This window comes from Strongylocentrotus purpuratus, unplaced genomic scaffold (assembly GCF_000002235.5).
Source record: "Strongylocentrotus purpuratus isolate Spur 01 unplaced genomic scaffold, Spur_5.0 spur5_scaffold_19, whole genome shotgun sequence".
NCBI lineage: Eukaryota > Metazoa > Echinodermata > Echinoidea > Camarodonta > Strongylocentrotidae > Strongylocentrotus > Strongylocentrotus purpuratus.
Window position 1 is genome coordinate 4,522,238 of NW_022145604.1, and position 11,416 is coordinate 4,533,653.

The following is an 11,416-nucleotide window of genomic DNA, read 5'->3' on the forward strand; positions in this document are numbered from 1 at the left end:
CCCCCTCCCCTTTCGCAATGGAAGTTGAGTTCTGGTAGGAAAAAAAATGGAAAACAGTTTAATATGGTTCTCTTTCTTTTTAGTTTTGAAGAATATAAAAGAAAGATCCTCTGAAAAGGACTGATTTTTCAAATATTCCTTTTTGTTTGCAACAAAAGTTGCGTTTTGGTGAAGGTGAAGAAAAAAACTTTATTGGCTTTTATTTCATTTTTGTTTAAGCTTGGAATAATATTATAACAGAAAAATCCCCTGAAAATCAAAAATGATTGCTTTGCAAATCCCCTCGTATTCAAAATATGTCGAGAAATAGCTGAAGAGTTTAGCCCACAGATAATGACACATATAGGCCTATATGTAGTCCCTCATATCCATATTTATGTGCAAGCTAGTCCAATTTAAAAAAAATATTTTGATGATTCCAAAGCTACATAGTGTGCATCAATAATCATGTCTTGCATGATCAACCTTTCCCATTTTTTTCCAGACAGTTCAGAAGTAAGCAACAATATCGAAAACGTGTATTATGTTTAGAATGTGAACAGGACCACAATTTACATACATTTTCTTATTGACATCACTTGTCCTTTCACATTTGATAGGAAGCTAACAGCACTGTTTGCAGCAGTGGTAACGGGACGTTGGTGTGTGGTGAGTGTGATTGCAACCCTGGACGGTACGGAGTCAAGTGTGAATGCAGCGGTAATGAAATCAACATGGAGAGCACGGATCCATCCCCATGCAGAACGTTAGTATTATCTATGGTACCCCCAAGTAGCAAATTTCAAGTGAAATCAATGAAATGAAACCATTCATAAAATTATGGGTTCAAATTGAACAATTTTTCTTCTTCCATTGGGAAACACTGATAATGTAATTTTATTGCTACAATGTTATATTCAAAGATCATGCATATGAACGTAATGTACATGGATCAAGAGAAAGGGAGAGAGACAGAGAGAGACAGAGACGAGAGGGGGGGGGGACAAGAAAAAAAATCAAACAATAATTCTGAAAGGTCTATAGCTCACTGTATGTTTTTGATTAATATATTTAAAAAAAGAAATTGTCGGGTGAGGAGGCATGTTTTAACATAGTTACTTTGAAATGGTCCAGAGTTTATTATTGTAATTATTGTTATTATTATCATTATTGTTATATTTATTGTGATAATCATTATCATCATTATTATAATTATCATTATTATCCAGGGACAACACAACACGAACTTGTTCTGGACGTGGAGAATGCATCTGTGGGAAATGTGTCTGTGACAACACTGGGGTAAGCTATAAAAACCATACTCTTTTAATGTATCTTAGATATCAATATGATGCATAAATGGAAAGTTAAGATCATTATAATCATAATCATATCTAAGACATTGGATTATAATCGACTTATAGATGTTGGATTATCACGATTTAAATTAGTTTATTGTAGCTTGATCTTACATTGATAAAATGTCCGAGTGATTATTGTAAAATGTTTCATATGCCTGATTTTGCATTTTACTGCTCTCTGTTCTTGATATTGTATTATCATTTTATTTAATGTCTTTATTTTTTACTACGCATGTAAATAAGTTTCCATTTGTGATTTGTGGATAATAATTACTGTAATGAACAATTGGATTAAATGGCAAATGGCATAATGCAGTAACGTTATTATGTATTTTCTGCAGATTCTCAGACCCACTTCAACTTTTAACATGATACTTGGGTACCATTTTAATGAATATCTAACACTTTGTAAAAACGTGTCTGTATTGTTATCATTATTTTTAGTGTTAATATCTATGTCATTATTATTATCATTATTATTATTATTGTCATTATTAGCCATGTATTTTCATATTTTCAGAACCCTGGTGAGGTTATCTCTGGACAATTCTGTGAATGTGATAACTTCAACTGTCCCTACAGCCGAGGATTGCGTTGTGGAGGTATTTATTCCCACCTCCAATTCGCTGAAAACTTTTTTTTTAAGTTCTCAGTCGAAATTTTCCGACTTTCTTGTTGCCCTTTTAGGCAAGACCTTAACCTACATTTGACACTCTCAACCCAGGTGTAGTACGAAGGTACTCATAATTGAATTCTTTTTTCAGGGTATCATGGTAGCTAGGCTGAAAGCTAGGTTAAATTGTCTCAGGGCACCTTGAAAATCTCCTGGGATTGAAGAAATACAAGCTATTATTATTATTATTATTATTATAATTATTATTATTATTAACTAATGTGTTATTATTGTTTAAAGCATTTTGTATTTAAAAAAAAATGTATTTCATGTTTGATTGATCCTTTCCATTTTAAATTAAACATCACAAAGTATCAACATAGAATATGCTGTATTTTGTTTTTTAGCACTACTAGAACCAACACTTTTTCTTTAAAAAAACACACATTAAATTTTTGTTTTGTTCGTAGGGCCTGACCAAGGAATGTGTGTCTGTGACGTAGCTACAAGACAACCTAAGTGCCAATGCAACCCCGGCTTCGAGGGCGATAGTTGTGATTGCCCAACACGAAAAGACATGTGTCGGGCCAGCAATGGAGTAAGTCATCATTTATCGTAGATGGAAGGTTATTCGTTTTAATTATGTATTGATTGTTAGATAGAGCGATCCCTGTAATATTTGAACTGATACTTGGATATTTGAACAATTCAGGACGTGTTATGTGATTTAGTAATTATCCAATATATAGATGGATGAATTCAATAACCCACCTAATTATCCTTCATCAGATCAATCACCAACCAGCCCAACAATTGTTCATACGATTAAGTAATTCATAAACTAAATATTTTGTTAATACCCAAGGATCATTTTGAATTCAAATTGATATCAATGCTGTATCTTTGGTTATATCACTGAGGTATCTCTAACTTGACTATTGTTACATAATGGTATTACTGTGGTATCACTTTCATTTCACTGTGATTTTGCAATGGTTTCACTGTGGTTTCAGCATGATATTAGGCATCAATGAGGTATCACTGTGGTACCACTGTGGTATCACCAAGGTTTCACTGTGGTATTACTGTGGTATCACTGTGGTATCAATGTGGTGCCACTATGGTATCATTGTGGCGTCCCTGTATTATCACTGTGGTATCACTGAGATATCAGTGTGGTTCACTGAGATATCAGTGTGGTATCAATGAGATATCACTGTGGCATCACTGAGATATCACTGTGGTATCACTGGAATCACTGTGGTATCACTATGTTATCACTGAGGTATCACTATGGTATCGATGTGGGGCCACTATGGTATTATTGTGGCGTCTCTGTGGTAACACTGTGGTATCACTGTAGTATCAGTGCGGTTCACTGAGATACCACTGTGGTATCACTGGTACCACAGTGGTATCATTGTGGTATCACTATGGTATCACTGAGGTTTCACTGTGGTATCACTGGTATCACTTGAATCACTGTGGTATCACTGAGATGTCATTGTGGTTTACTGTGGTATTGCGGTGGTTTTTACTGTGGTATCACTATGGTATCATTATGGTATCAGTGTTACATCACTATAGTATCACTGGGGTAACACTGTAGTATCAGTATGGTATCACTGGGTGTTTTACTATGGTATCACTCTGGTGTAACTGTGGCATGACTGAGTTATCACTATGGTGCCATTGTGGCATCACTGTTGTTACACTGAGGTATCACTGAGGTTTTATATTGTGATGAAAATTTCCTCAATAACATTCTCTTCTTTCATTACAGTTGGAATGTAACGCGCACGGAACCTGTGTGTGCGGTGCCTGCGAGTGTTTTGCGGACTCACAGTTCCAGGGAAAAACGTGTGAGAAATGCCCTGTAAGTTTGTGTTGATAAATGTTGTTGCTAAGTCCTATTAGATATGAATAGAATGCATGGGGACATAACTTTTCTATTAAATAGGCAAGATCTGAAAGCAAACATCTGGAATTATGCCATGGTTACCTTCTTTTGTAATAATGACGATAATGTTATAATGGTACTTATATTAGTTGAATAAAATACTCGTTAAATTACTACTGAACTGAGCTCCAAAATGAGCTTCGAGTGTCGATAGAGATTTATGGTGTAAAACGATACGATATATCTTCAATTTCTTTTCACATAGAACATTTTAAGCCATCTTTCAATGTATCTTTGATAGAAATATCAATGCTTAAAGAGTTTAAGCGATTCAATAAAATTATATCATTTTGTATTGAACTAAGTATGATTTGAAAGCTTTTTCTTGAATACGAAAGTAAATCTTACATTTTGAATAAAACTTACTTTTTGTTCCCTCATGACAGACATGTGCATTTGGAATTTGTCACATACACCGAGATTGTGTCGAGTGTACAGTGTTTGGAACAGGCAGGCTAACACCCGAACAGTGCGATATGTGCACAGTCAACATAATCAATGTTACAAGTATTGACGAGTGTAAGTAACTATGATGAGTGCTGATTAGTTAATGCATGCGTGTAGTGTAAGAGTTAATTTGTTTGTATATGACACGTTACCACGTGAAAGTGCAGCATGCGTAGTACAAGTATAATCGACATACCCAATGTTTAAGATGTATGATAACAATTGGGTTTCCTTTTTGCCCAGTAGATTATTAGTCAATTATAAAATTGTAAAATGATTGCAGATCAGTTCTGCATCATTAATTCTTTTTTTCGCTAAAGAACTATTTACATGTATCAAATATTATTTATCTCTTATTTATATTTGTCATTACAGATACGGAAGACAACCCCAAATGTAACTTTCCACTGAGCGACGACTGCACTTTTCAGTTTGTTGTTGTCTCGGAGAACGAAACAGTCACTGTATATGTTGAGGGGGCACAAAGTAAGTACATACACTGTACACATGTATAAAGTGTCAAAAAATAGAAGTTATAAGTTAATACAAGAGATAGTTAAGTTCCAAGAGACAGAGGAGTGACAGGTGGAGAGACATATATAGAGAGATGAAAGAGAGAGAGTGAGTGAGATAGAGAGAGAGAGAGAGAGAGAGAGAGAGAGAGAGAGAGAGAGAAAGGGACAGAGAGGGTGAGAGAAAGGGAGAGAGAGTGGGATGAAGACAGAAATATACAGACAGACAGAGATTGAGAGTAGGAAAGGAGCGATTTGAAGTAGGGAGAAAATGTGGGTTTGTGTGCATGTTTGTGTGCGTGCGTGCTTGAGCTTGAGCTTGAGCTTGAGAGAGAGAGAAAAGGAAAGAGTAAGGGAGAGAGAGATAGAGAGAGTGGAGGGGGGAGTACCAGTTGATCCATGCACTGTCCCATGCAGGGGCGTACGCAGGATTTTTTCAGGGGGGGGGGGGTTTTAAAATCGGGCCCAAAATATTTTGCTCCCGAAAAATTTAAAATCTCGCCGGCCGAAAGGTCGTTCAGTGGGGGGGGGGGGGGGGGGGGGGGGGGGGGGGGGGGGGGGGGGGGGGGGGTAAGCGGACACTTTTTTTTGTTTTGGTCTCGAAATTTGAAAATTTGACATTTTTCTTCGTTGGGGGGGGGGGGTAAGGTCACCTTTTTTAGGTTAGCCGTGGGCATATTTTTTTTATTTTATTTTTTTTTTAAATAATAATTTAAAAAAAAAATTAAAAAAATCCAAGGGGGGGGGAGGGGGGGGGGGGGGTTCTGGGTTTTTTAGGGGGGTTTACACACAAAAAAAATACCTAAGGGGGGGTTTGAACCCCCAAAACCCCCCCTACGTACGCCCCTGGTCCCATGTACCATATCCCTTCATTTGATTTACAAAAACCCTCATCTTCATCCTCATCGAACAGCATGCATCGAACCGGTGGGCAAGCCAACGCTGTCGGTGGAAGAAATCAGATGGATCGTCATCGGAATCATCCTCGGCATCGTGCTGATCGGGATGATCCTGGTCTGCGCCTGGAGGTTATACACCTACGTCCAGGATAAGAGAGAGTATGCACAGTGGGAGAACGACTGCAAGAAAGCCCAATGGGATCAGGTAAGGCTCGAATCCTTGTCCCTCTTTGCTTTATCGCCCCACTGCACTTCTTATAGCTACTTGCGCCCTCTATATAACAAACAATGCCTAATCGGTGACCGTTGGTCCCTCATGATCCCCCTTTTCTTATGTTAATTGAGAGCTGATTTGATGAGATAACCACCTGTCAATGACCTTGCAGGGAGGTCTAATCCCCCTGGCCAAACTAGTACAGACGGGCTTTAAGCCATTAGCGCACAAAACGTGATTTGCTGGCGAAGGACTACGCAGTCTTTGACTCGTCTTATATTTAATCCCTGATAAACATGATAAACATAAGTGCCATTTGCCTGACGCATACGACTGCGTCAACGATGCCATAGTCTATAAAACCTCATTTCTTGGCTGTGGAATGTGAAAGGGCCATTTTAGATGTTAACTTTGGACTGCGGCAGCGACCAGCGCGGTCTTTTTCACGTCATGTAACGCCCGTCACACACCAGGTGACACATTCACTGATTTCGGACTGGGTAGGCAACTACAACTGGTGCGTTCCTTAACAAAATGTTATGGCTATATTGAGCATTAATACAAATTTTGCTGACTTGGGACTGTGTCATGGACTAGCGCAATCTTTGACACGTGATGGGGTGCTCGTGTTCCCCTAAATAACTCTCCATTGTACTAATATCATTTGGCAAGACATTATGCTACATTTGCCACACTCGACCCAGGTGATTTTAATGGGTACCTTGCAGGAATTAATTCCTTGAAATTTTAGAGTGCCATAATGGCAGCCACACTGAAGCCGGAGTATTAATAATTTGTGCAGAGCCAGGAGTGTCTAGTCTGACAGACATGAGCGCTATATATAAGAACCCACTATTATTATTTTTATTGATATTATTATAACGATTATTATTATTATTGTCTTTATCTCTCTCACATTCGTGTTGGACGAAGGCGAAGTGTAGTAGATATACAGAAGCCTTCTCATACAATTCTTCTCAAAAGTATTGATGCGTTTTTCCATCTCTGCATTCTGTGTCTTTTTTTTTCACCACCATATAGAAAGACTTTAACCCATTCTCTCAACAGGCTCAGTCTAGCTGTCAGTGTGATGTTCCTATCATTCCAAAATGGTTTCAGACGTGCAAGAGCAGATGCGGCAAAAGCAATTCTGGTTTTGACTTCCAGAGCAGATTTAGCATCATCTGTGATAGTCTGTTGACCCTTCATATTTGAATTGATCAACGGTTGCAAGTTCTCTTCCAATTTTAATTGTTGTATGTGAATGAATGAATGTATAACCTCACTGTGTTACCCGCCACGGTGCAACACATTGAGATACCCCATCTTTTATATTTTCTTCCTTTGTATCTTCCAGAGTGATAATCCCATCTACAAGTCATCAACGACGACATTCAAGAATCCAACATATGGCAAATAACGTACACTCCTATGTCTGCAATGGGATACCAATCTCCTTATTTATATTACTGGCTATAAAGAAGATAGCGTACTCGCACTGTACACGGGTATCAAACAAGACATCTGCTATTACTGAACTATTTTCTTGTTTATTTTGTCCTTATCTTACAGAAAGAGAATCCTCTATTCAAATCCTCATCTACCAGGTTTGAAAACCCAATGTTTGGGCATTAATAAACTTGTTGCTTGGGGGAAAGTGATTTAAAATGCTTATGGCATAACATGATATAAATCTATGAGTATAATGATTTTAACATTTCTCATGTCTCTGTTTCTGCATATCTTACTTTTCAGCGTACCAATGATATCTATCTTACTCCGATATCTCGTGTTGATAACCCGCTGCATGCAGATAATCAGAAATAATTATATTTCTGCTTTCTGGAATTATGCGTATTTTACTTGGTTTCTATGGTAAATATTTCCAGTTCTTGCTTTGCAAGCTCCTCTTAAGCACAGGCACACTCAGGCACAGTCAAGTTCTCACTTTGATTTATTTTATGAGTCACTCTGTACTGCAATACATAAAATTTAACCAGTGAAATGTGTAACTTAAGTATCTCTTTTATTAAAAAAGCAGCAACTGTTATCTCGTGTTTTAAGGTGAAATTCTTTTTATTTTTGACGGGCGCAAAAGCTTCTTCTATCGGTGGATGTTCCTTCACTTTTCAGTGCTAAAGTTTCTTGTATTTGGAGATTAAATCTCTAAAAATATGTTCTAACAACGAACGAATGTGACCAGTGACAAAAAGAAATGACAAAGTTGGTTTGAAACAGAAGTATCTTTTTGTATGTGTACCGTTCCGCAATTGACAACAACATGTAGTGTGTAAACTGTTTACCTTTCAAGTGGAGCTGGAGTTTACAGATCATAAGTTTATCTGTCTGTGTGCTTTGTGCAAAATATTGCAGATACATTCAGTCATTTTATGTAATTGTGAAAGGTCAATTGTCACTATTCATTTATTCACATTGGTGCAAATCTAACGCTTTTCTGCATACAATCAAATTATCAAAACAATAACTAACATGGTGTGTGGATGCATTAACAAGGTGTTGGTATATCTATTTAGAATCCATAACATTGTGTTAAAGTGATACTGCTAAATACAAACAATTTCAACTAGTTTATGAGTTGAAGGCTAGGTGTATAATTGGTATGACACAAGATCTCACTATGCAAAACTTCTCACCTAAACCCAATACCATAAATTTGTGTTTGTGTTACCTCTTTGTTATTAACCCTCTTAGGACTCTGAATCAGAAGTTATAGAGCAAAACAAAAATGGAGAATACTTGTCTTGAAAGGGTTAATAACATGGAAGGTAGAGGTTCATTTACTGCACACTTAGAAGAGGCTTTGATATCGAATAATATGTTATAACGATCCTCGGCTGAACCGTAATTATATTCTTTCTCGACGTGATCAGCGAAATTATGTAGATCTTGAAGGAAAATAGTTAGGGCTTAAAAAAATCCAGTTTTTGTGCATAAGACATCCCACTTTGTAAACCATGTCACAACATTTTAAATCAATTCGATAATTGGATGTACATCCTTCAAAATAATATGAATTTGGTAATTGGATATAAATTCTCGGAGATATCTGTAACACACACACTAGTGCTTTTGATTACACATGCCACCAAATTGCTAAATTCATATCATATTGAAGGATGTACATCCAATTTTCGAATTAATCTAACATTTTGTGTCATGGTTTAAAAAGAGGGATGTCTTATGAACAAAACTTATAATTTAAGTTAATAAATGATGACATTCACTCCTCATAAATATAACACATGAAATGTTAGTAGAAACTATCACTATCACTCTCGCACACACATAGTTCTTCTGATTCATGTCACTAGTATTGATTGGAAGATACGATTCCAAGGTCATGCAAAAAAGAATGTCTCACATTAAATTAAGAAGACTTTGCATAGTTACATTTTTCGTTTAGCACGAAACTGACAACTGAAGTTATACCGATAGTTCCATACACCGTAGAATCATTCACAATTCACAAATTGATCTCATTCTAAAAACTTGCATTCACCTAGTGTACGTTGTCATGGTAATATTTCTAAGGCTGCAGTGTATCAAATGCTCGCGTTTGAGTGAAGCTATAAAGATTTTAGTCATACACAATCAAATTGTCGTGCCTTTTATACCTTTTACATTGTTGTAATTTATAATTGTAATGCAACGTTTGTAATCATGTTTGTACAAAAGTAGGTTTTCGTGTAGTGTAAACGTAATAGTCGGGATAAGAAATTGCAACGATGGTAAAACTTTTTTCTGTGTAATGTTAAACATGCTACGACACCTTTTGGTGACTTTATTATCGTTAAATAATGTTTTTTAAAAAACCTTTTTATTTTGTGTGTGGGGGGGGGGTTAAAACATACGTTAAGCGTACGTTATTATGTGTTTTTGTTATGTCTTAGGGTAATTGTGAATATATTAGCGACAATATTAAAAACATTATCTGAACAGTAAAAGTCCAAACGTGACGATAATATTATCGAGATGTATGCTTATATATCAAATGCTAAAAGTTTCTTGTATATAGTCTAAACCATCATATTGATCTTATATCTGCTGTGATTGTTTTAATTTTTGTCCGAGGGGCCATGAGAAATGAAATTAGGTATATATAGCTTGAGCGGGATCTTTCGTATTTTTATATTAATATATGAAATTGGCGGCTGAATGGCAATTGCTGTAATTGTGTAGATAAAGTTGAATAATTATTATTGAATTGTATTTTTTCAATTAGTGTATTACGACGTGGTAGTTAACGCGTTAAGATCGTAGAGTTCTAAGGGAAAACATTGTTAATTGGAACAAAAAAAGTACTATTCGTAGATTTTACGAGTTCAAAGAATGATTATTGTATTATGCGTGATTGATGTATGGTTGTATGTTCATGAGGAATATACAAAAAAAAAAGAAGCAGAATAAACTGATTATGGCATAGTTGTGGTGTTTAAGAAGATATACCGCAATGTTTCTGTTATTGTTCGAGTTCGAACACGCCATGTGTTCTAAAATAAATTCGCATTGATCACTATTATGGTGCGTGTAAATAAGAAAACAGATTGGCCGTTATGATATCATGTTTATGTGCACATACTTTGTTTTATTGATGTCCTTGGCAAAACACATGTCATCAATATATTGTTTGTAGCTGAATCCATTTCCTAATGTGGCTGAATTTCACTACATTGTTACTCCTGAAATCGGTGGGGGAAAAACGTTCCGAAGGGGAAGGAGATCAAAGTGCGTACAATGATCAGAAATTGATCATAATAAACGCTTGTGATAATTTTTCTTTTGAGGGTTAACTTTTGATCTTGATAAAAGAATCTTCACCTCCGAAGTTCTTCAGGTCTTCAGGTACAGCGTTCGTTAGTGATGTGACCTGGGTTGACCTTTCTGACGTCATGACCAATCACCCGGTCACAGAGATCCAAAGTTCTGACTCTCAAACATACCTTTAACCGGACAGATGAACTTCCATGGAAGTGCTAATTTTTCATTATTATGTTAAAATTTTTAATTGAGCACGGTTACGATGCCAGGCACACATTGCCCCATGTGATACCAATACGAAGAACAGAATCTGGATTGTCGTGGTTTGAGGCCAAGATGGGAGTACCATTTATTCACTTCAAAAAGAGCGAACAATCGCCAGTATCACATCACAAGTATCTTTGATCTAATTATGCAACGACATCCAATTTATATCGCGACGCTACTAAAACGCTAAAATGTGAATTTTGTGGCTGAAAGACACTTTTGTTAAATAAGAGTAACATTTTGAGGCTATCCATTATCTTTAAGCATCAATTTTATATCTATCTAAGAGTAGGTTGGGTCCTGGTAAAAACGAAGATATTTTGTGACTTTCTTTTTGTGTTAGTTTTGAAGAATATCGAATATCGAAAATGTTAACTGAGAAATT

General features: G+C 36.4%; 1 protein-coding gene across 1 annotated transcript in view; it reads left to right on the top strand.

Moving 5' to 3' along the window:
* Nucleotides 1-10,745, top strand: part of LOC767502 (integrin beta-1-A) — a 59,719-nt gene extending 48,974 nt beyond the window's left edge. Inside the window, exons 16-24 of the mRNA XM_030990084.1 lie at nt 600-745; nt 1,209-1,281; nt 1,861-1,942; nt 2,424-2,551; nt 3,737-3,829; nt 4,300-4,432; nt 4,736-4,846; nt 5,786-5,976; nt 7,343-10,745. Coding sequence (XP_030845944.1) covers nt 600-745; nt 1,209-1,281; nt 1,861-1,942; nt 2,424-2,551; nt 3,737-3,829; nt 4,300-4,432; nt 4,736-4,846; nt 5,786-5,976; nt 7,343-7,405 — 1,020 coding nt within the window. The 3' untranslated portion in view covers nt 7,406-10,745. The remainder of the gene's footprint in view (nt 1-599; nt 746-1,208; nt 1,282-1,860; nt 1,943-2,423; nt 2,552-3,736; nt 3,830-4,299; nt 4,433-4,735; nt 4,847-5,785; nt 5,977-7,342) is intronic.
* Nucleotides 10,746-11,416: the final 671 nt, after the last annotated feature.